Raw genomic sequence first — 24,951 nt, 5'->3', positions numbered from 1 at the left:
TTAGTCTTTTTCAATACATATGCTCCACTCCTGCCCCGCCTGGGTACGTAATGCACTAACACTGCATTGCATTATTGACTCCCCAATAATGCATCTAGGCCACTCAAATTATGTATATACTCCCTCGCATTTCAATCATTAATTGTCACCATTTATGATATCTAAATTAACATCATTGAGATTTTCAGTATTTGGAAATATATTTTCTTGATACTACAGTTACCCTTGGGATTTCAATTTTTGTTGGATATTCGTGAGGTCTGCTCAATGAATATTCAAGGTCACAAGAATATCAATACAATTGATATTGAAAGAAATTAAAAAGAACAATAAAACAAAACGAATGTTCCATTCGTATGTAGCACCTAATTTCAAGGCCTAATGGCACAACACATTTATTAAAGTTGATTGAAAGAAATTTTTTACATTATTATATTACCACTCCATTTACTTAAGTTTTTTTTTAACCACTCCATTTACATTTATAAACAACCTGTTTCAATAACATACACCAATATTGAGATACTAACTGCAGCCACAAGTAGTTCTTAATTAAGCAATTAGAAGAGGCCAAAGAGGCATTCAACATTGGTTTTGAAATACTTCTGAAAGCATTCCTCTTCCCTGCAGTATCTGTAAATAACTTTGTATACTTGGATTAGAAGTTTTGGAAATCGACTTGCAAAGTAGTTATCATATCCTTCAGGAACTGGTCCTACAAGCTCCTAAAATATCCGCCAAAAACAGAAAAATTAATATCAGCTACAGGTGTACCAAAAAAAGATTTACCTAAAATAATCAAATTAAATGGCCTGAAGATATCCAGATTGTACTATCACACCGATGTGTCACAAATGGAAAATAAACTTCTTGATTGGAGTAGCAGCCTAGTTTTTATAATTAAATGCTCTAGAAGCCTTAAGCTATCAGAGTGGGATATAATTTATCTATTTTATTTTTAACACAAATAAGTTATCTTTAGAAGAAGAAGAAAAAAAAAAGGAATAAGAAGAAGAAAACAGAGACTTCAATGATTGATTTCTGTAGGGTCCAACTAGAACACTTGAGAACATGGATCAAAAACAGGGTAACATGATTGCATCAAGGAGATCTAATTTAAAACTAATCTTACAATTCACAATCGATACAGAAGTTTAGATGATAATAAGACTAATATTAACCAATTTAAGTACCTAAAGCATTTCTTAGTAGGGCCAAATAGCCTAACAATACCAGATGAAAGTACGGTTATGCATTTGAAAATTGCATGAAGGAGATCTAGATTAAAACTAGTTTTACAATTCAAGAACTGTCCAAAAGTTTTTAAAATATAAATCGAATATTTTTCAGTCTAAGTAACCAGGGCTAACAATAGTCGTTTCAAAATGGATTATCAAACTGTCCAATCCTACAAAGAATAATAGTTAGTCTCTTGACCTATTTAAGGAAAATGTTTCAGTTTCGGTTTAGGTTTGGGTTTACCAATACAAATTCACTCATAAACAGACCAAATTCAGGATAAAGACCATAATTCTACCATTTCATAAACTTTTTCTTTTAAAAATTAAGTCATCATTCATAAAGCAACCATCTCGTAATAATATCATTGTAGCACCATCCAATAAGTGATCATGCTACTATATACGAGTATTTGTGTGCAAGTATGTGTGTATATGTAGGATTTAGGGTTTTAGCTTGATTGTTGCCTCAAAGAGGCAGGATTGAACTTCCCGACCCATTTCATATATGGATTAGATCTCATCAAAATAAGCAGCTATATGCGAAGCCGATAGGCTCAATGTAACTCACTGTCCCAAAAAAACCAACAAATTAATGTACAATTTTCAGTTTGAGAAACAAACCTGAATTTCTTTAGGGAGCTCTCCATAATGGTTCAACTTGTTTCGCATGACACGCAATAAGTCTCGGACACTGTCAAATTTATACCGCCTATAACGACCAATGTTAGTGATAAATGCAGTTTCCATCTTTTCATCCCATTTCCCACCTAATGCCACCACTCCAATTCTTTCTAATGCTTGCAAGAGATTAGAATGAGTCTCCCTATCCTCCAATTCTACCCTGTCACTAGTGTCCCGAAGAAATGAGAGTCTCATCTCAGAACTCCAGAACAGAGGATGGTGCAACACCTCCGATGCCTTTGGCCTGAGAGCAAATTGGAAGAACTTATATCTTAGTATATCACAAAAAGAAAACATGAATAACTGGAATTGCAGTAAAGCTCATATAAGAATAAAAGTTCACTATACGTAAGTAACAATGACCAAATGCAATAGTCAACTATTGACTGATTCATTGTGTTGCATATTACATACAAGACAATAACTTTCTCTCAAAGCAATGAAAACAACTTAGGCTATTTGTAAATGGAACCATAAAAAAACGCCATTTGATTGTTTTGAATATCAATAAAGTCAAAGGAATGAATTCATGGTTGGGTTGTCCTGCTACCAGAAGGCCTTCAGAAAATTTGGCATGAAATTAAAAAATGTTGACTAGAGGTCAAGTCCAATCATAGGTGGCGTTTGGTAAATGGGTTGGCCTAGACACTGTAGTTAATGTAGATTGATGTAAAAAAAATATATATATATTTTGTATAAAAAAGTGAAAAAGTGGTATGAAAAAGTGAAAAAGTTTTGTTTTGTAGTGATTTTTTATTTGAATAATAATAAAAAGTGAATGATGTGATATAAAAAGTGAAAAAGTTAAAATGTTTTGATGTTGATTTTTTTGGAAAATGGTGATGAACAGTATCTAAGCCAACCCCTTTACCAAATAATGTGTCCATACTACCAATAAACTTCACCACAAATAGTTGGTAGCAGCTAGAGATATTCTTCTTTTCATTCTCAATACCATCTCCCCACCATCTCTTCCAAGTGCATCTTGATTTTTTCAAAATAAAAAAATTTAAGGGGAGAGATGGTCTGGACATGGTCTGGAGAATGCATAGAAGCATTCCTCGTAGCAGCTAGGTTGGTTCTGGTTTTGTTCCTTCAATTGCTATGGGAAACAAAATGAACTCTTCGATTTTAATGGAGCGTCTAGGTGCTGCCTTATTCGATGAGCAGTAGTTTTAGTCAAAAGGTATTCTCCACCTACAGAACAACCACTCATCATAGAATAACGCAAGCTAGAATGATTAAAAATTATTCAAGATAACAGGCTAAACATCCGTAGTACGCAAGAAAACCATTATTAACTATCAAAAGGAAAATATTTCCTATTTGAAGAAAAGTAATACTCAAACCTTAATTCAGGGTCAGGGTTTAATAAACGATAAATAAGATCCAGAGCTTCAGGGATATGTTCAACCAAAAAGAGGTCCATTTGGTTCTTCACAATGTTGATATCACGTTCAAGATGATTGCCAAATGGATGTCTACCTCCAGTGATGCAGAAAAAAATGACACAGCCTAAACTAAATAAATCTACAGCACGGGTTTGGCGCCCATGAAGAAGTTGTTCTGGTGCTTGCCAACCAGAACTACCACAACCTGCAATAAGTCATTAAATATTAAGCTAATAATTTGAATAATTGTTAAGATTTCATGGATAGATATTAAGATATAACGATGTACAATGCACATTAAGAGAGTTCGTGACACACTGCTCCTAGATCATCTAGTTCCATCATAAACATTCTAGCAATTATCACAACTTGGATCCTACAAACGAGGCCTTAATCACCAGATGGAAAGGTCATCCAATGGGAACGGTCAAACCATGGATATTTTTAGAAAACTCATCACATAATGGCTCCCATTAGCACTGCATGTAATCGATGTTGTAACTTGTGCATGAAGGGTGCAAACCATTGACACCATTGACAGAATAACTAGGTAAGAGTACTTGCCAGTAGCATGATGACCCAAGGAAGACATATTCTCAACAAGGCGCTTGCTAATGCCCATGTCAGAAAGCTTTGCACATACAGAACTTTCCTTGATTATCAACACATTTGGAGGCTTTAAGTCCCTATGAATTATTCCCAATTCATGCAAATGCACCAGCCCGGAAACCATATCCCTGTGACACAAATTAAAGATTGAGGGTTATGAAGATGCTAATCAAATCTGAACAATGTGATATGAACATCTACCAAACTTTAAAACTGAACAAGAGTATTTAGCCTCCAGTTGTATTCACACGAATCTATACAAGCCCAAAAGCCACATTTAAAGCATTAAAAGCAAATATCAAATAAAATATGCTTCATCCACCTAGTCAGTAAACTTATGGGCAGTTCAGAAGACCTACGACATGAGTAGGGGCAATTCAGAAGACTTATGGGGCTCAAGGAATATCATGGCTTTTTTAAAAATGTATGTTTGTGTATATGTGTGTATATGAGTGGGTTTAGGTGAGAGAGGCTACGTAGAAAACATAGCCTCCTATTTCTCTATTTTCTTCTCATGCAAACCTTACAACATGGTATTGTAGCAAAGGTTCTAAATTCAAACATTGTCTCCATTATTTACCCCATATTTCAATTAAAATAGTCCACGTATTGTTTGGTCCGCATGTGACAGTGGAGTGTTAAAGTATTAATTAAATGAATAAATTCAACTATTTCTATCAACTTAAGCTTTTGGGATTAGTGGTGGTTTAATAGTTTGGATAAATCAATGCATATTATCATAGAAACAATAAAAAGTTTCATAGAAAGCAAGACATGTTAACAATCTCTTAATGTGAAATGTTATATCATCAATGAGACTTCTAACCAACCTCATAATCTTTAATAATAAAGGTGACGGATAGCCATTTGCTTTCCACAAATTAAGACCGGGCATAATATCCTTCATTGATTCCAAGTGGGCTTTATACTCGACCATACCTCTCATAGCTTGGTCCTTTTTGAACATTAGGTATTGTGAACAATCTAAAGAAATCAGGATCAAATCGTCCAAGCTGCAAGTACAACGCTCTAGAGAGAGATAGACAAAATCTTGATCATACTCTACTCCATACCATCTAACAATGTTTGGATGCCGGTCAGATGCAATAAGATTCTGAATTTCTTTAAAAGCCACATCATTATGAGCTTGGACAAGACGTTTCACAGCAACTGGTCGACCTTCATAGATTCCCTCGAGGACAATGGTACCATTGCTTCCCTTAGCAATTTCAGTGTTTGATACGAATAGTTTACCTATCCTACGTCCATCAGAGCTACCATCTAGAAGCTTATCAAGGTGCAACGATATTTTATTTTCACCATCAATATGTGAAAATACATCTCCAATTTCAGATGAAACATGCTTATCCTTTGTCTCAACAATATCCTGCTTTCCCGATTTTCTATTTTTCTTCCTCTTGGAAGATGCAGTTTTTGAGCTAGAATCATGGGGCCGCTCATTCAACAAAGCTTGTTCTTTAACCACCCGAACATAGCCTTTAACAAGGACAACAACAAGAATGATCACGAACACAATGATAGACAATGATGTTGACCATTCAAAAAACATGCTTAATACGCGCTTAAGATAAATTTTAATGCCATGCACATTCACAATCCCGGTATCGTCAATCTCCATTGGAGGCAGTGGAAGCATTGCTTCCCTATCATCTCTGTGATGAATGTTTGTTTTTGGTTGCAAAGGCAGCATAGAGTTTGGAGTAGGGGCCGGGAGCATAACATTTTCATGTTGAATATCTACAAATTCATCAACCTTGGGTTGTGTAGGAATCATCAGACCTGAAGGAGGCATTGGGAGCATCATATCTTCAAGATGAGCCCCAGGGATTCTTTCAGACCTAGAGGATTCTAGCAAAGTATGACTCCTATGGCGGAAAACAGCGGCTCTTGTGTGACATGACAAAGGGATAGCAAAATCAATGCCAATTTCAGAACCAGGCTTATCTGGAAAATTCAATGGAGCCCCACTAGAAGCATCTAGACAAAGCAAAGAAGCCCCAACTTCAGCAATTGTCATATTCCATGAAGTTTTTTCTGAGTCTCGAGCAAAAGACGTCAATGTATAATCTGTCCTTGTGATGTGTAGTCGCAAATCAACAATATCTGGGTTCTTAGGACCAGATTTTACCAACTCCTTATTGGCTGTATTATAATATGAAACACTTTGAGTTTCATCACTAAGCAATGTGGATGGAGAATCAAATCTATAAGTGCGGATCAGCTTTCCGGTCCTAAGATCAACCTCAAACACAGTAGTTTTCTTAGATCCAAGCGTAACAGCTCCATCCTCTGATATGTATGGCGTATTTTTGAAAAATTCATCAATAGTCATTGAAAGTTTCTGCATTAGCAACAGTAAAACAAAAATAAGGTATATCAAAGAAAGTAATCATGGCCAAAAGCTGTATTTACACATAACCAAACCTGGTATCATAATAGCTGAACTCATAACAAGGACATCTTTTAGGCAATGCCCAAAAGCATTAATTGATCAGAAGAAAAATAAACCTACGTACATGACAGTTTCTAGCGATTATCAAAGTCAAGAAACTACAGAGGTTAAGCCACAATGAAGCGCCTAGAAAATCCTTAGGTGCTAACAAAGCAATAATACATGCATTGGAATAAATACCAAACTCAAATTCTTCTCCAAACACACTTTTATAAATTTATTTTCCATTGAAAAAAATAATTGTAACAAAGGAATAACACAACTTGTGATGTGTCAATATGAAATGCTCAAAACTTTTTATTTATGGGTGGGCCTGGGAGGAAGTGACAAGGGGAGGGGGAGGACAAGGAGGAGAGTCAACTTATCAATTAAACCCATTGTGCCACAAAAGCCGCCTGATCTTCATAATTCATCTGTCATTTGCTTCCCTCGCACCATAAAAAAGATATAAATGCCTCTTAAGAACTTCTCAGAATGAAGTTGGCCTTAGGATCCATCAAAGTTCTGAGTCTCAAGGGGCATTAGTCAAGGAAAGGCAAAGTTTTAACAGGACAAAGGATCCATTAATATGGACAGATTAATTTTTCTACACCTAACAAAAAATGCTAAAACAAAAAATCTTCTTCGAATAGCTATGTAGATGGTTTATGCCTTCAGATATGTTATGAGATGAAATCGTGTTCACCAAGAGATCAAGGTTAAGGAAAGTAAAAGACTAGAGAAGACTGGCAAGCAGATGTGACTAAGTTTGCAAACATGAAGATATGGATCCAGAACCTTTAGCTATAGACCCATATTAGAAGACCTTCATCTCAGAAAGGCATTGATATAACAAACACAGAAAACATACCAAGACATACCCTTCTACCAAAGTGCTCGGTGTGCATATACAAGCTCCAGTCATCTCCACAATCTAAGAAGAATCTGCCATTTGGTCCAGGTGCATTTTCTTTATCATTATCTTCTCTGAAAGGAGCCTGATACGAAGTGTAAATTGGTGTTCCTGATGCAAAAGACCAGATAACTCTCTTAGAATTACTCTCCATCAAATGGACTGTCCCATCCAGGCCAGCAATCAGTGCGGTACTATGTTCACTGCTCCCAAAGAAAACCAAAGACAAGGAAATGTAACAGAGTTAAATACTCATTTACCAAGGTTCATTATAATGACACGTGCAAATTACAAAGAACATATCAGGTGACAATTCCTAACAGTATGTTTAGATTGGGAGAGAGGAGAGGAGAAAAGGTTGCGGGTAGATGGGTTACACTCACCCCTGCTTGAATTTTTTTTTTTTTTTTTTTTTTTTTTTCCCTTTGGGAGGGGAAAGGATTTGAGAGGGCACGATACCCTCTCAAAGCTCCACCTTTCAATTCCCTCAAATTGGCGAAATTTCAATGAAGAGGATACCTTGTTTAATGAATTTTCTACATTTTCCTTTTCACGCTAGCAATTTATTAAAATATCAACAATGTCTAAACAAACCCTTATCAGTTGTCTCATTCTATTGTCAATCCACATAATATCTTAACCTCTCCTCTGCTTCCCTCCCTACAACCAAAACAAGGGGATACTTTTTATTGTTTGAAACACCCAAACAAAAGAAAATGGATAACTATTCTCCCTCCAAACTTCCCAACACATCGTAAGTAAAACCCCATCAATGTGGTTTCTCCGAGAGTCAGGCCCAATTACCTACGAAAGGCCAACTAAAAACGATATTGACTGACTATAAGTTAATCAAAAGCTTTCGAAGCCAAAGAGACTACAATTTGGAACTACAACATATCAATTCAAGCATTTTATCCAAACCCTATTGCCATGTCATTTCAACCCAGGCCTGTCTTATGCATCAGCTCACTATATAAAGAGTTTGTGCGGTAATTGCGGGACACATTCAACATAATTAAGCAAAACCATGGTCCAAACCATATTCCTCAAAGATTATTCAAAAAATAAGATAAAATAAAGAACTTACGGTGCGAGAGACAAGAGAGATCGGCCTGGGCTTCGAGATAAGCCATCCCCATACGGATTCCAAAGCGATAACTCGCCTACTGAGCTCGAAAACACCGAGACTACGATAAATAATAATACGCATAATATATCAACAAATTGGAGTTTCATCTGTGAAACGAAACGAGGTAAATTGGAAATTGATGTTGTGGGGTTTGAAGAAAGAGAGTCCGGGAGTGCGAGAGAAGGTTGGAGCCGTGGGAGCTAAGGAGAAGAAGGGTTGAGGCTTTGGGAAGTCATGGGAGAACAGCAACATACAGAATCGAAGATTCCAAGCTTCTTCCCATAATCCGACCCTGCAATTTTAGGATCTCCGAATCCGTAACCCTGCAAGCTTCTTCCTATTTCCGTCTTAGACTTCGCATCCTCCAATCAATGACTTGACCTTGTAACAATGATAATGGTTGGAAATAGTTGTCAGGTTGAAAGGTTCCATTAACGTCTAATTTTGGATTTTGGGTTGTAGCAGCGACTCTTTTGTCGCCTTAACATCAAGAGAGTGGGTTATAAACCTTTCTAGAGTCATCTAAAATGTGATGTGACTTTTAAAATTATTAATAGATTAAAAGTCAATAAATTATATCACATTTTGAATGACTCAATGAAGACTCTATAAAAACTTATAGCATTACTCGCTCTTTAAATGTAAAGGCGATAAAAGTTTTCAGACAAATATATTGAATCATTGATGTCATGATGTGGATAAAAGTTATGGACAAAGTTTTTAAAAAAAACAAAAAGCAAAAAAAAGGGTAATTACACTTTTAGTACTTAACTTTGCACATTTTTATTTTTCTCACCTGGGTTTCAAATTGTATCACAAATGATACCTAATTTATAGGAAAATATCAACTTAATACCTTTGTAAGGTTTCGTTAGCCCAAACTAACAGAATGTCACATGTCATCACAGAGAAATTACATATGTCATAAAAATTAAAAATTAAAAAACTAGACCCTTAAAAAAAATTAAAAATTTTTGGCCGACCACCCCCATTTTGGCCATTGGGGGTGGCTCAGCCACACCCAATGGCCGGTATAGGGTGGCTTCGGCCACCCCCAATGGCCGATCTGGGGGTGGTTTTCTAAGGACATTGGGGATGGTTCGGCTACCCCTAAGTTAGCCTCAAGGGTGGCCAAAGTATTTTGGGGTGGTTTCGGCCACTCCCTTTTTGGCCATTAAAGGTGGTTCGGCTAACTTCAATGACCAAAATGAGGGTGGTCGGACCACCCCATAAATTTTCAATTTCTTTTTATTTTTTTATTTTTAATTATTTATGACACGTGATATTTTTATATGATGACACGTGTGACAGAACCTAACAGAAGTACTAAATTGATATTTTCCCATAAGTCGAGTACCATTAGTGATAGAATTTGAACCCTATCTAAGCAAAAATAAAAATGTGCAATCAACCAAAAATTAAAAAATTAAATAAAATTAGAGAAAGTTTTCTTCCAATAACAGCAATTTTTTTTTAAAAAAAATCACTCTATTGAATGACCATTGTTTTTGTAACATGATACATTTGATATGTCCCATGCTTTGTTAATTTTATTTAAAATTATATGTTTTATAAATAAATATTAATAAATTGAATTAAAAATGTTTCCTCCATTCTAATTTGGAAGAGGCATTTATCCTTTAGACAGATATATATAGGCCATTGCAGCAAGGTTTACAAAGAACATCCATAAACATGATGTATTTACTAAGTGCAAATACTATAACTCATAATCTACACCAAGGAGTCACTGTTTTGGGGATTACGGTCCCTTGTGATTTCGAAAGATTCAGGAATGAATGATTTAGATTGAATCACGTCATCAAATAAATCAAAATTAAAGTCAATAAATCAAAAAGAAACTAATGATTGTCAGTCACTTTTTTTTTTGGGGCGATTGAACACCTTAATCCCATATATGAGAAGATAATTAGTCTACATAAAGTGAGTGAGTGAATTATAAAAGATCTCATTAATGTTAAGTCTCACGTTAGTTTATTAGGTAACACTAGACTTTATAAATAATTATGTAGAGCTCTAATTACATCTCAACTGATCATTTTAGAATCATAAACATATGTAAAGAGTTGTTTGAGAAGGGAAGTGATATGGGAGTTTTCTTTGTTGAATAGTTCAATAATTTGGTGCAAAATGAAAGATAAAGGGGTGGAAGTTCTACTTATCCCTATGTCCCAGGGTTGGGGGGGGGGGGGGAGCCCTCCATGACCATTCTTGAAGACTGAGGAGGTGGTCCAACTATTTCCTTCGCCACCACCATCTAAGGGTTGTTGGCTACCGCCTTGCCTTTTAAGGAGGTGGTGAGGGGGTGGTTAATTAGATATGAGTAATTCTACATACATTTTTATTTTCATACTTTTTAATATATTTTTTAGGGAAAACTTTACTTTAACTATCTGAATTTTCATGTAATTTGATAAATCTCACCTAAACTTTCAAATCTCTTAATTTATACCCCTAAACTTTTAATTGCTCTCAATGTGAACAATTTCATCAATTTTAGCCTTTAAAAATACAAAAAAGACCAAAATATCCATGATTTTTTTATTTTTTAAATAAAAAAGGCTTTGGAATTAAGGTTAAAGTTGGAATTTTATACAAAAATCAGGAGTATAAACATCATGTAACGTTTAAAATTTGGTTTTGGGGGGTTTATCAAATCGCGTGGAAATTGAGGAGGTTAAACTGAAATTTTTCCTATTTTTTAAAATTATTATTTAATTTTGATTAAATAATTATTTTAAAAGTAATGCTAAAAAGTGTGGGAGGAAGAACGTAAATAGCATTACTCATTTTCTAAAGGGTGGTCCTGTCGGTTGTTAGTTTAATTAATTAATTTATTTTAAATATCTGTTAACTTATTACTATTATTATTGGCCCGATTCAATTCAGATCGTTCATTTGAATGAAGGTGCAATTCTTGGGGATGGATAGGGGTGAGCAAATACCCACCTCGCACAGACTGGGTTCAAGGTTTTTTTTTCGTAGAAACGGGTTGAATTTTGTCCAACCCTGGCAGGGCGGGTTGCAGGTTAAAAATATTTTTGACTTGTGGGTACCCGGCCCCTCCCCGCCTCACTTAACACAAAAAAACCCTAATTTCACTTCCTAGCCTAAGTTGCCCCTCACTCACGCCTGCCTCTCTCAGACTCCCTTCCATTTTCTCCAGAAACTCAACATCTCTCTCTGTCTTAGTATTATGCACGTCAGGTATCTCTCTCTCTCTTATCCGCCTCGCCCCCACCTTACCCGTACTACCTATAACCCGTCAAATACTGCTTATTTTTGCCGAGTCGCAGCCCTAAATTTTAAGACATGCAGCATGTGGGTCGAGTAGCGAGTATGCCCAATATCCGGCTCGATCCAACCCGTGCTCAGCCCTAGGGACTAGGGTTGAGCAAATTACCAACTAACCAACTTTCGACCGACACCGACCGTTACCGACTAGATGGAGGATGATAGGCGGCATGATTTTTTTTATTTCGAATTTTTCGGTTTGGTAGGTGGAAGAGGTTTTTTAATCGAACCGACTTTACTGATCGACTGTCGACCTACTTTATCGACAAATTTGCCACTTTTCCATATACCGACATTATCGACCGCCATTCGGTTCGAAATGTGAAATAAAATAAAATTTGATGGAAGAAGTCGGTGAAATAACAAACTTTACTGATATTGTCGGTTTAAAAGACGAAAATAAATTTTTTTTACCGAAACCGACATTACCGACCGACGCTCAATCCTACTAAGGACAGACCTAGGCAGATGAATGTACCATTTTCTTTCTCTATATTATTATTATTATTATATACCAAAAGACAAAAAAACAAAAAACAAAAAGTGCCAAGGCAACTAGGCAAGGGTAGCAAGTGGCAAGTAGCAACGATGCGAGCAAGAAAAAAAAAAAAAAAGCTATAAAAGAAAAGAAAGGATGAAATTTTTTTAGTTTTCTGTCGCCGTCTCACTCTCCCTCGCGCGCTTTACTAGTCTCTGAAACTTTTTGTTGTTCTTCTTCTCTCTCGGCTGAATAAGGGGCCTTGCTGTCGCTGAGTCTCTTTTCCAATTCTCCACAGTATACTAAGACAGGCGGCCATAGCTAGATCAGGTACTGTCTTTAATTAGTTTTCCTCTATGATTTCTCTCGGATTACGTTAATAACCTTAATACTGTTGTCCCTTTGTCCCTTTTCCTCAGTTTGTTTTATCAGAAAATGTATTAAGAACAAAGTACGTTTTTAAGTGTAAAGGTTTGGTCATTCATGAATCTAGCTGGGTTCTGAAGATTCCCTTACTTCCGGCGAAACAAACACTGCGTCTGGGAATATAATGGGTTGATTGGAAGCTTAAGTTCAATATGATAGATATTTATTCCTTTGCAGTGTATGAGAATATGAATTTAGTCTAGGGTTATGAATTTCCGTTTAATAGCCGATGATATGTGCTGGTGCTGCCACAAAATTTGGATTTATTTTTTTCTTCTTCTCTGAAACATCAATCAATGGTTTGATTTTAAATGTGTTGTTGGGTTTTCTGTTATTGTGTTTGATTTCAATTATATAAAGAAAGAATGAAGAAAAATATTTAAATGGAGTAGAGAAAGATCTAGAGAGTAGGATGCAAGTGGATAGCTAAAATAGAAAAAAGTGACTTTTTAAGCTAAAATTTGGAAAAACTTTGTTGAGTGGAATGTGAATGCTCTTAGGGGAAGAAAAGCCTTCAAACTCCACTTTCGTAAGACACAGACAGAAACAGAAGACAGAGCACGAGTGAGGCACACTGCTTCCAAAACATGTTGCACAGCAAGACATTCGTCAAGAAAACCAGAGGCGGCAAAGTGAACAAGGTCTTTTATTATTAAACCTAATTCTAACTTTTCACTCTTCTTTCTCTGCCTCAATCCTTTTTTTCTTTTTTGTTTTCTTCATCACAGCAAGTGAGAGAGCACTATCTCAGAGACGATATTTACTGTGGAGCTCCCATCTGCAAAGTGTGCGATTCCTCTGCTGCTCGGTTGAGTCCTTCTGCTTCCACCATTCTCATTGTCGACACAAATGTTGTTCTCAATCAGGTAATTGTCAATTTTCAAATTTTTGTATGCTTACTGATTTTTTCCTACTATTTGATATTGTTTTGTTTCGAATTATTTGATTGCAGATTGATTTGCTTGAGAACTCAGCTATTGATGATGTTGTCATGCTATCGATCGTGCTGGACGAGGTTAAGAACAAGAACATGTCGGTGTACAATAGAGTTAGAGCTCTCTGCAGCAATTCCTTGAGGAGGTTTTTTGTGTTTGCTAATGAACACCACAAGTATGCTCCTTTACTTTATCATGTAATTATTTTAATCTATTTGAATGCTTCTACCGACATGTGGTGACCATGGCTCATATAATCTTTAGCTTGCAATAGACTAGGTATCATATTTGCCATGCTTGTTCTATTGGGATGCCTTTGAGCTTTGAATGTGTACGAGTCTCTATTGATGTTTTACACTTGATTGAAGCAAGCTCACACGGGGTAGTAGTACAATTTTCATAGGATGTGCAGCTGTGATCCTTTTGGCTTTGGTAAATTTTATGGGCCTAGTGGACTTGAAATATATGCATGAATTTTTGAGTTACAAGACAAAAATGAATGTTTATTAGTATTTTCTCTTCTTCCTTTGTGGTTATCCCAGCAGTTGTGATTAATTTCTCAACTTCAATTTGATTTCATGGTTATTGCTTTATGTTTTTTCTTTTATAGTTGTTGGTGATGATGCTGTTTTCACCATTGGGTTTTATGCATTATGTGATATTGTTTCCGTTTCTTTATTTGTAGGGATACTTTTGTCAAGGAAATGAATAAAGAAAGTAAAAATGATCGTAATGACAGAGGTTTGCTCTTTGCATGATTACAGAATTCTGAGAATTTATGATATGCTCCACGGTTATAGACATTGTTTTATATCAGTAACTTGCTTGTTCATCTATACTCTTAATTAAAGAACACCCTCAAGCAGTGTTCACCCTTAAAGTTTGCCCTTTCCATTCTATGGAAGTCCTTCAAACTTGAAATTTTAGTTCATAGGAACAAATGGTAAGTGAATCTTATTACAATGATTTGATAACTATAGTAGAATGTAAACTTTTCATGCCACTAATTCCCCCCTCTTTCTGCTCTCCCCTCTCTCGCTCTTGCAAATAATTACTAATTTCAATTAATTATCTTCCACCTACCTTCTCTCCTTCCTCTCCAACAACACTGAAATCATAAATTTTGTTCATGCACACGTAAGTGTGTGATAATCACTGCTTGGTAGCTATAATGTTTGACTTACTTCATGATGGCATTTTCAAATTTCCAAGTCTTGACATCTATAAGTCTCAATTCAGCAATTCGGGTGGCTGCTCAATGGTATCAGAGTCATCTTGGTGGTGCAGCTCAGGTTTTACTTATTACTAATGATAGGGAGAATAAGAGGAAGGCTATAGAAGAGGGCATTTCTGCAGAGACAAGTAAGAATGTTTTGTTGTAGTTCTGGCATCTCATCACCAGCACCAATATCTGCATAGTGCTTATCAACATTGCCATCATCATGATTATGATTATTTATCATAATTATTGTGGATGAAGCTTACTTGTGAATTGTTGTCTTGTTTTCAGTTGAGTCATATGTGAAATCATTGGGTCGACCTGATTTGCTTGACTTGCTGGTGCAACCTTCATCAGAAGATGTTGACATGGAGGAAGTTGAAGATTTGAGACCTTCCAAGAGGAAAGTCATTTATACCGAGGTTTGTTGTTTGAGTTTGCATATCTTCATTGTTTTTGGGTTGAGTTATTTCTGAGGTCCATGAAAGAAAGAAGTGGTTTAATAATTTTATTTCTCTCTGATCTCTTTTTAGCACAAGCCCATGTCTGAGATTACTTCTGGATTGCATCGTGGAATATACCATCAAGGAAAACTTCGTGTTAACCGTTATAATCCATTTGAAGCTTATGTCGGGAGTGAGAGTATTGGTGATGAAATAATTATTTATGGGCGTACAAACATGAATAGGGCTTTTGATGGTGACATAGTGGCAGTAGAACTTCTGCCCCAAGATCAGTGGCATGAGGAGAAGTCTCTATCTATAGCAGATGAAGGTATGTTAGTCCTCACACCTTTTGGGTCTTTTAGAAGGTAGATACCTGTTTAAACATATTATTATTATGTACGCGGTCCATGTCTGTGCAACTGATGCATCTTCAAACTGCGAAAAATAGGCTGAAAAAGTCGCTTAGGTGTGAAGGACAGTGGATGGATCCTTCTTGTTTGTCTTTGTCCCATTCATTAGCAACAATAATTATGCAGGTGGAAAATGGAAAAATATAATTATATAGTGTCCTGTTTGGGTTGGGGTTTGAATCTGTGCGCTGAGGTTGGCTTGAAAAGTTTCAAGTCCCTTTTTGTTTTTAAAGTTTCATTTGGGATGGGAAATGAGCAACACTAACAATAGAGAGGATACAGAGGGGAAAACACTTTTGCTGAGAGAAAGTGAATAAAATCAGGAAAGATATAACTACATCAAAAGAACAAGCAGGGGAAAACAGACTCATAGGACCTGTGTTGGTTTTATCTATCAAAGCCCCCAGCAAGTTGGAGTTTTCCTTGACTAGCCTGAATTTGCAGGAAGACAGAACAGGTTGCCTCCACAACTTCCCCTTTCAGACAATGGCTCTTGTTGAGGGTTAAACAAAATGACCTCTCTCTTGCCAGCTCAAACTTTGCGTTTGGTTGAGAGTAAACTTGAGTCCATCCCCCCCTGCGTCCAAAATAAAATCTCTTAAATGGTTCTTTTACCACCTTGCAGAGGATGTGGAAGAAGATGTTCATCTAGCTCCAAGCAGTGCTGATGATGCTCCTAGAACTGCAATTCAAGTGCAGGGTTCTGCTGGAGACACAAATGCTGTCTCATCTCGTCCATCCGGCCGTGTTGTTGGTATTATAAAACGTAACTGGCATTCGTAAGTTGACTTCTTATTCAGAGACCTTCTGTGTTTTACAAAATTATTGTGATTGTATTACCATGTTCAATTATGCTTTTGTTTATATACATTTCTCCGTTGAAAATTATGTGGTCATCATAGTTTGACCTTTCAGTCTCTTTGGTAGTATGTAGTATTCGTATTAGCTGTTCTTAATTCTTTTAGGATTCTTATTTTTGTGGAAGAATAATAGTGGGTATGTTTTTTTCTTAGTTGGCTGATGCCTTTTTTTTTTTTTTTTTTTGTTCTGAATATTGATTAGTTGTGGAACTCAGTACCTATTCTAATAATAGTGGGTATGTTATTTTCTTAGTTGGCTGATGCCTTTTTTTTTTTTTTCTCTGTTTTGAATATTGATTAGTTGTGGAACTCAGTACCTATTCTTATCATGTGTTCTGGCAATTTATCTTTGTTATCACTAGTTTGCTTTGGATGTCCCATCCTTCAATGCATGGTACTGCACTAATAACATCTAAATGATAGACTCTTCTGATTTAATATTTGTCCTTATATTCTCTAGTGACATGCATGCCTGACATTCATGGAAGTCAATAATGAACTCTGATTGAGCCTTGTGCAAATGATGCTTATAGCTTACCTCTGTGTCATATTTGTGGCTGGCTAGATGCATGTGAACCACTTGTTATTCATGGTGCATTGAGTCTTATTCTTGTTGGTTAAAAGTACTTATAGCATCCTTTAGTTAACTAATTATAATATTTTAGCTTACAAATGCCTAATCTTGTTTAATGCTCTGGCTAGTGTCAGCCACTTGCTGACATTTTTTAGTAATGGGTTCAGTTTTCTGATATAAGCTTAAATGATTTTGTGCAGTTATTGTGGATCTTTAGAGCCAATGCCTATGCCTGCAGGTAGTGGTGGTACAGCCCATGCCTTATTTGTCTCCAAAGATCGCAGAATCCCAAAGATTCGGATCCAAACTCGGCAGCTTGAAAATCTTCTCGACAAGAGAATTATTGTGGCAGTTGATTCTTGGGACCGTCTATCTCGATATCCTTCTGGCCACTATGTACGGACCATAGGAGAAATAGGTGACAGAGATACTGAAAGTGAGGTATGTAATCTCAATGTCCTTCTGGCCACTGTGTACGGACCATAGGAGAAATAGGTCTGAAAGTGAGGCATTTTAGAGAGAGAGAGAGAGAGAGAGAGAGAGGACACCGTGTATGGAGTGAGGCATTTCAGACAGAGAGAGCAGACCTAGATTTTAGGGTGATATACCTATCAACTGACTGACAATTTTAGATGAAAACAATGTCAATTAGTTTTGTTGGTGCTGCAGGTGGTCTTGATAGAGAATGATATAAACTCGAGACCGTTTTCTTCTCAAGTTCTGTCATGCTTGCCACCATTACCATGGTCTGTGTCTTCTGAAGATTTGGCAAATCCTATTAGGCAGGATTTGCGACATTTGTGTGCCTTTAGCGTGGATCCTCCAGGTACGTTACCCATTGGTTCATCTTTTCACTTTTCTTGATCAATAGCCATCACCATTGTCATCTATAATGCTTCTTCTCTTTTTTATATATTTATTGGTTTGTTTTGTTATGATATTTCTTGATTTTGGACATGTTTTGGATAGTTTATTAGATATTAAACATAATAATGCATCCATCTTGACTGGTTTGTGCAGGATGCAAGGATATTGATGATGCACTGCACTGTACCTCTCTTCCAAATGGAAATTTTGAAGTTGGAGTTCGTATCCTATAACCTGCTGAAAATGTCAATATTAATGGAGTTTGATGTTGATTGCATTTTAAGGTTGACTGTGCATATAAAGGAAAATATACATATTATATGTTTCTATCCATGGGTTGCGAAAGGAAAAATCTTTGGCTGTCAGTAAATAGTTATTTTTTTTTTTTTTTAAGTTTAAATAGTTATTAGTACTAGGTCTTTGGATTTCAAATGGTATTGCTTATATAGACATTGTAGCAGATTGCAAATTATATAACCCCTTAAATTTATTATTGTTATACATATTGGATCACTTAGTATTTTTATGGGAAGAGGCTTTTTGATGTTGGTATGTTATTCTTCGCCACATATAGTTCCTTGTGAATGTTTGTTGTTCAAGTGTAAACATATAGCCACAATGTTCATCTTTAATGACATTCAATTAGATATTGCTGATGTAACGAATTTTGTGCACCCCGGCACCCCACTTGATGATGAGGCTGCACAAAGGGGCACATCTGTGTACCTTGTTGAGCGTCGTATTGACATGCTTCCTAAACATCTTACAGAAGGTAAACTGTTTTCCTCCTATTCTTCTCATCTTATGAGTACACTATGCTATATGGAGTGTTCTTGTTCTTGTGGTTGATTGTTTCTTGGTGTAAAGCTCATTCAGTTTAGTTTTTACCTTGCAGATATATGTTCTCTTCGAGCTGATGTGGAAAGGCTAGCATTCTCTGTTATTTGGGTATGTGTTACTTCACTATTAAATCATGATAAGACATCTGGTAATTCTGATTTTGTTTATTTTCTAAGAAATAAGCATTTCTCTTATAAGTGAATGTTTTAGAAGGAGCAGAATTCTAGATACCTGCAATTTGTTAATTGGTGATATTTAATGCGAGAAAAAATCCCAGTTTATAAGCTCTCTCCCCCACTATTAAACGTGCTTGCAGTGGTGGATGGAGGGCCCTCCCTGGCTTTTGAAATTCCTCCCATATATTATGCTGAGATTTATAAATTTAGATTTTTTTTTTTTTTTTTTTTTTTTTTTTTTTTTTTTTTAAAAAAAAGAGTAAAACAATTATATTGGCTCTTTATAATCCAAAGATAATCACTTACATTTTATAAGTATAATTTAATTTACTTATGTTAAAATTGATTATTACTAACCATGTAATCTTAATGTTCAATGCCTTATACACATGGATGGATAGTAGCACATCATAACTTGCTTCTTTCTAGTTTTTTTTTTTTCTTCCTGGTTCTTTTTAACTTTTGTTCATTTGTCTCTCCTTATTAGGGGGTTCTTTTGTATACTTCCTGTGTACTAGGGTTGCATTCTTGTACGCCTTTTTGATGAGATTATTACTTATAAAAAAAAGAGTTACTTTTACAAACATCGTGTTCCAGAACTTTACACAAACTATATTCTGCCATTGATTTTGAAGATTCAAATTAGGTATCTAGAGATGCAAAATTGAGGTTTGTTTGAGTTTTGTGAATGAGAATTTTAAGAAAGTGACATTAATTCTATTTTCATATGAGGTAGTGGTTAATCGCTGCTCAATGGGTTATCTGCTTACACGGTGTCCATTAATTTCACTTTTGTGCGACACCTAGATAGGGTTAGATGAGCTTGTGATCTTTGTCTTTGTCTCCTTGAGACTAGGCCATTAAATATCAATATAGGCAATATTGTGACAAGCTACTAATGCTAAAGTATCTAATCTCAACATATAACCTGGCCCCCTTGGAGAAAGTTTTGGCTTTGCCTCTGCGTGCATGACACGCCTATGTGGTTTACGAGTGTGTGTTTATTGTGGATACACATTTGTTAAATTACTTCTCAAGGACAAAAGCTTATCTCTCAATACATATACTGTTCCTTGTATGTAGATGCAGTTTATCTTGAATATGGTATTATGTGTTTTTGGTGGGAGGTGATTCACTTCAGATAATATATTTTGTATTTCTTTAGAAATGTTGAGGAACAAATCATCTTTGCCTTTACCTGAGAGGTGTTATGCACCTAATTGAACTGATATCATCTGACCAATGTGACAGACATGCATAGCCACATTCGTATGTAGACAAATGCATGCATATGCCTTAATGCGAATTGACATGCGCATAGGTGGCATTGCTGATTGAGCTGAATGTGTCTGAGATGTCTGTTTTTTTTTTTGGTTTCCTACTTTCATATTTGCCTAATTTCAGGAGATGACACCTGAAGCAGAGATTATTTCTACAAGATACACAAAAAGTGTTATAAAATCTTGTGCAGCATTGTCTTATATTGAAGCTCAGGCAAGGATGGATGACAGGTGCTATTCTATTCCAATTTTGGTTGATTTCTGCAAATTAACTTAATTGCTAGGTTGGTTCTTTAGTAAAATGTATGAACCTTTGTATTTCTTCTCCAATTATAATGATGATGCATCTTTTTATTTAAGGAGCTATTCACACCCCCACAAGAATTTCCTCATCCCCACATAAGTCTTTATAACCAATTGACTAAATTGCCCTTTGTTTCTGATTTCCCTAACAACTAGTTGCCTTGTCATCTGTTTCACGTTGGTGGCTATTGACCTCTATGTTTTCCCTGTCAATTGACAAATTGGTAGCTCTTATATTTAAGCACTAATCCTTATTTTTTTTCCCTTAAATTATTCAAACTACCAAGATACAGGTCGTGGTGGATCTCAACCTTTTTTTTTTTTGTTGAAGTGTATTGTCTCTTCTCTTCTCTTCTCTTCTTTTGTCTCGGTAGTATGAAATTGTTTTTATTGTCTTTGTTGATTACTGCTAATCATAAAACCCGCGGGAAAGATTGAGCATGTCTCGTCTGTTCCATTTTCATAATGAAATATAATGCGGTCTTATTTCCATTTGTAATGTTTTTCATTTCATTTAATTTTTATTTTGAAACTGTTTGATTGCTTTCATGTTATTTTCAGTCGGTTGGTGGATCCATTAACCACAGATTTGAGAAATATGAATGGTCTAGCAAAGGTAAGCTTTCTTTGGAGATTACTTTAGCCATTTGTTCATGATATGAATGGACTGTATCGTACTTTTTTCTGTTTGGATTTCCCTGAAAGGTCTGGTTTTTATTTGCCTGCAGATAATGAGGTTGAGGCGTATTGATAGAGGAGCCTTAACTCTTGCTTCTGCTGAAGTCAAGTTTCAAATTGACACTGAGACTCATGACCCTCTTGATATTGGTATGTTTTGAATGGCAAGTTTTCTTTTCCTATAGATCCCAATTAAAAAAAAAATGGTTTTTTAATTATGGTGAAAATGAGTCACCTGTCCTAATTCCTTGGTCAATTTCTAAATAATCATCTGGATCCGTAAACTATTTACTAATGGCCTAGTCCAATGGCCCAATGATTCTTTTGAAATCTTTTCACTAGCATAAATGATATAGTGTATGCAGACGGGAAAGGTTAGAACATTATATGGTATAGGTTTATGGTTTTCTTGATTGGTTCCTATTTTAAATTTTTTTTTTTGATATTGCTAATACACGAGTTGTTTCTGCAGGTATGTACCAGATTCGGGAAGCAAACCAAATGGTTGAGGAGTTTATGCTTGCTGCTAATGTTTCAGTTGCACAAAAAATCCTCAAACATTTTCCTTTGTGTTCACTGCTAAGGTAAATTGGTGGTTTTACATTGTCATCTCTGCTCTCTGTCTCTCTTCTGGAATGACCTCTTTTTCTTGCTAGATAAGCCATGAGGGCAAAGGGCATCCCCATCCAAATAGGCATTAATGTTGGTTATGGTTCATATTTTGACTAGTCTTCATTTAGAATTTAATGTTTAGTGTGTACAAATGTAACTCCCCGCCTTAATAAATACTATAGGTGCAAGGCTTATTATCACATGGAAAACTATGCATGCATTTGATTTAGTCACATATGCATGGTTAATCATCTTTGTTTAAATCTTTATTGCCCTTTCCAATGCTGGGCGTTACACAAAAAGTACACATGAGAACATCATATACTTGTTTTTTCTCATTCAAATTTAATATCCATTTTACCATTTGTTGGAAGAGCATTGGATGTATCTACCTTTGCCACAAGTACATACTTTTGTCCAAATTGTGTGGTTGTGGCAGGATATAATGTCATTGCTGTTTTCAAACCGTGCCAAACTATGTCTCCTTATGGGTGCTTTTTCTGTGTGCAGGCGTCATCCTATTCCAACCAGGGAGATGCTTGAACCTCTGCTACGCACAGCTGCTGCTGTTGGTATCAACTTGGATGTTTCTTCATCAAAAGCACTGGCTGATTCACTTGACCATGCAGTGGTATGTCTTGCAATTTGGCTTATTTAAGTTATGCATGCTTTGTCTGGCTTTTTTATTTTATTTTTCAAATAAAAACTTGTGGTGTTGCTTACGTTGATTTCACATTAATTTGCCAGGGTGATGATCCATACTTTAATAAGCTGATCAGGATATTGGCAACTAGATGCATGACACAGGTAACTCCACTTGAATAGTTGACTGAATTCGGAATTATTTCTTTTGGAGACATTTCTAAGATTATTTATTTATTTATTTTTCATTTTTTTTTCCTTGGATTACAAATTTAGGCAGTTTATTTCTATAGTGGGGATCTCAGCCCTCCAGAATATCATCATTATGGGCTTGCATCACCTCTGTATACTCATTTCACTTCTCCTATAAGGAGATATGCTGGTTAGTGTCAGTTTTTATCATGTAGTGTTTGGTGGATGCATGGTGAATGTTTTATTGTAAATTGAGTTTGGGACTTACTGTTCTTGCAGATGTCATTGTACACCGATTGCTTGCTGCTTCTTTAGAGATATACAAGCTTCCATCAATATTCCAGGACCGACCCCAACTTACTAGTGTTGCCGACAGTATGGAATACTTTACCCTGTTAAAACTTTGTTTCCATGCTATATGATTGTTCAATCATTCTTCGTATTGGTTTTGCTGCTGGATGCTGAATAATTTTGCATGATACAAGAAAAAATCATTTGCAGCTAGTTTGCATATATTATGCATACATTTTTGAAAGTCACTTTTTTTTTGTCTTAATGAATTTAAAGTGCATGTACTTTCACTTTCTGTTCTTATGTACTGTTGTGAAAACTTTGATTTGGTTATTCCAGATTCCATGTCTCGTATTTCAGAATTCAAATATGTTTTCTATATTGAATGTATTCAGTTTTTGAGGTCAACTCAATTAATTTTCTTTCTCGATTTCCCCATTATCATGGTTAGTTTATTGTATGCTTTCTCTATAAAGTTTAAATTGGCCAATGTGTATGTCGAGATTTAAGAATGCTGATTGCTGTAAATTTCTTCAGATTTAAATTATCGACATAGAAATGCCCAGATGGCGAGCAGGGCCTCAGTAGAGCTGCATACTCTTATCTACTTCAGAAAACGGTATATACCATGGGCTCTCTCTCTCTCTCTCTCTCTCTCCCTCCCGTTAGCACAAATGCAAATGTAATTTGTCTTTGCTCATGTAGGCCCACAGACACCGAGGCCAGAGTAGTGAAGATAAGAGCCAATGGCTTTATTGTATTTGTGCCCAAGTATGTTTCTAACTTCTCGCTGGATTATCTCTTGGCGTTTTTATCGTTTATGTAAATTCTTGCTTCAGTGATCCAGCTTTTGCTCTGCCATACTCCAAAAAGTTAAAAAGGAAAATTTGAGAAAAATAAGTAAATAAATAGAGGCAAATACGTTTGTGTAGCTTGTCAAGATAATTACTCCAAAATGACAGATTTCTTAGTTCTGGATAACTCCATTACTTTGCCATTGCTCCATTAGCTTTGTTTACTTTTTTCCTTTTTTCTTTAAGGTATGGTATTGAAGGGCCTGTGTACTTGACACCAAGAAGCGAGAAGGGCAGTGGAGAATGGTATGTCGACGAGCAACAACAGAAGATTAAAAAGATGGATGGTAGCGTTTCTTATAATGTTCTGCAGACAGTACAAATTCACATGGAGGTTGTGGAGCCACAGCCCAACCGGCCGAAACTCCAGCTCACCCTTATTTAGAGGAGTCGATGACATTTTCCATTGTATCTCAATATCAATGTTTATGAAACTGCAATTGTGTTTGGTTTGAAACATTAAGTGGAGTCCAGTGGGATAGATTAGGAAATCAGGCATACTGTAATGTCTTGATTTAATTTTGATCGATTTATTTGTTTGTTGTGTATTCCTGGTTTCAAGTGTGCTTTTGATGAACGAATGTAGTCAGCATGGCAATATTCTGATAAAATTAAATATTGGCCAAAGCTGTCATTATGCTCAAAATGACAACGACCTTAGCTCAACTGATCTTCGCGCAGCCATTATTCGATCTGGTTAGTCTTTTTTGGCTGCCCTTTTCTCCGTCCTTGGGTCAAAGAAGTTACTGGACCGTGTCATTTTCTTACCTACGGTTTTTTTTTTTTTTTTGGGTTTTGATTTGGCACTATTATCTTGTATTCTGGGGAGCTAGTTGGGCCCCCCACCCCCTGCATGCGTATCCTTTATGTTTAGTTAATGAATATATATATATATATATATATATATATATATATGGGAAGTACATATACCTTCCTCATCCAGTATGAGTCATACTATTACTTAATTGATAGTGATACTATCATTTAATTGACAATATATTTTTTAAACTTTTAATTCTGACAATGTTCTTTTCAAACTACGTCCCCCTTAATGACAAAAATATCCTTAATAAACAAAATTAAAACTAAAACTAAAAAATTAAAGAAAGGGAGTGGAAATTAAAAAAAATATTTGTT

At 35.9% G+C, this 24,951-nt stretch overlaps 2 protein-coding genes across 4 annotated transcripts; one reads left to right on the top strand and one right to left on the bottom strand.

Annotated features, from left to right (window-relative positions):
* Positions 1–369: 369 nt before the first annotated feature.
* On the bottom strand, positions 370–8,821 carry IRE1A (Endoribonuclease/protein kinase IRE1-like protein). 3 transcript variants are annotated; one of them, XM_059584234.2, is made up of 7 exons: positions 8,375–8,821; positions 7,256–7,490; positions 4,753–6,284; positions 3,878–4,050; positions 3,272–3,518; positions 1,863–2,166; positions 370–725 (listed from the first exon to the last, which is right to left on the bottom strand). In XM_059584234.2, exons 1-7 carry the CDS (start codon positions 8,521–8,523, stop codon positions 561–563), a joined length of 2,805 nt encoding a protein of 934 aa, XP_059440217.2. In that variant the 5' UTR covers positions 8,524–8,821; the 3' UTR covers positions 370–560. The 3 variants fall into 3 exon arrangements, with proteins under 3 accessions (XP_059440217.2, XP_059440219.2, XP_059440218.2); XM_059584236.2 differs by having other exon boundaries at positions 7,246–7,398; positions 8,375–8,463; XM_059584235.2 differs by having other exon boundaries at positions 7,256–7,398; positions 8,375–8,463.
* Positions 8,822–12,369: 3,548 nt separating this feature from the next.
* On the top strand, positions 12,370–24,480 carry EMB2763 (ribonuclease II family protein). Its single transcript, XM_059581295.2, has 25 exons — positions 12,370–12,539; positions 13,136–13,276; positions 13,364–13,501; positions 13,588–13,745; positions 14,256–14,311; positions 14,810–14,932; positions 15,081–15,211; positions 15,323–15,563; positions 16,271–16,424; positions 17,280–17,520; positions 17,749–17,905; positions 18,100–18,168; positions 18,593–18,718; positions 18,842–18,894; positions 20,367–20,473; positions 21,107–21,161; positions 21,274–21,373; positions 21,696–21,807; positions 22,346–22,466; positions 22,583–22,642; positions 22,754–22,859; positions 22,949–23,044; positions 23,498–23,579; positions 23,666–23,731; positions 24,001–24,480. The coding sequence occupies exons 2-25, from the start codon at positions 13,223–13,225 to the stop codon at positions 24,197–24,199; spliced, it is 2,805 nt and encodes a 934-aa protein (XP_059437278.2). The 5' UTR covers positions 12,370–12,539; positions 13,136–13,222; the 3' UTR covers positions 24,200–24,480.
* Positions 24,481–24,951: the final 471 nt, after the last annotated feature.

The sequence above is a fragment of the Corylus avellana genome, chromosome 1 (assembly GCF_965113065.1).
Source record: "Corylus avellana chromosome 1, dhCorAvel1.hap1.2, whole genome shotgun sequence".
Taxonomy (NCBI): domain Eukaryota; kingdom Viridiplantae; phylum Streptophyta; class Magnoliopsida; order Fagales; family Betulaceae; genus Corylus; species Corylus avellana.
This window is presented reverse-complemented; position numbering and strand designations above follow the sequence as displayed.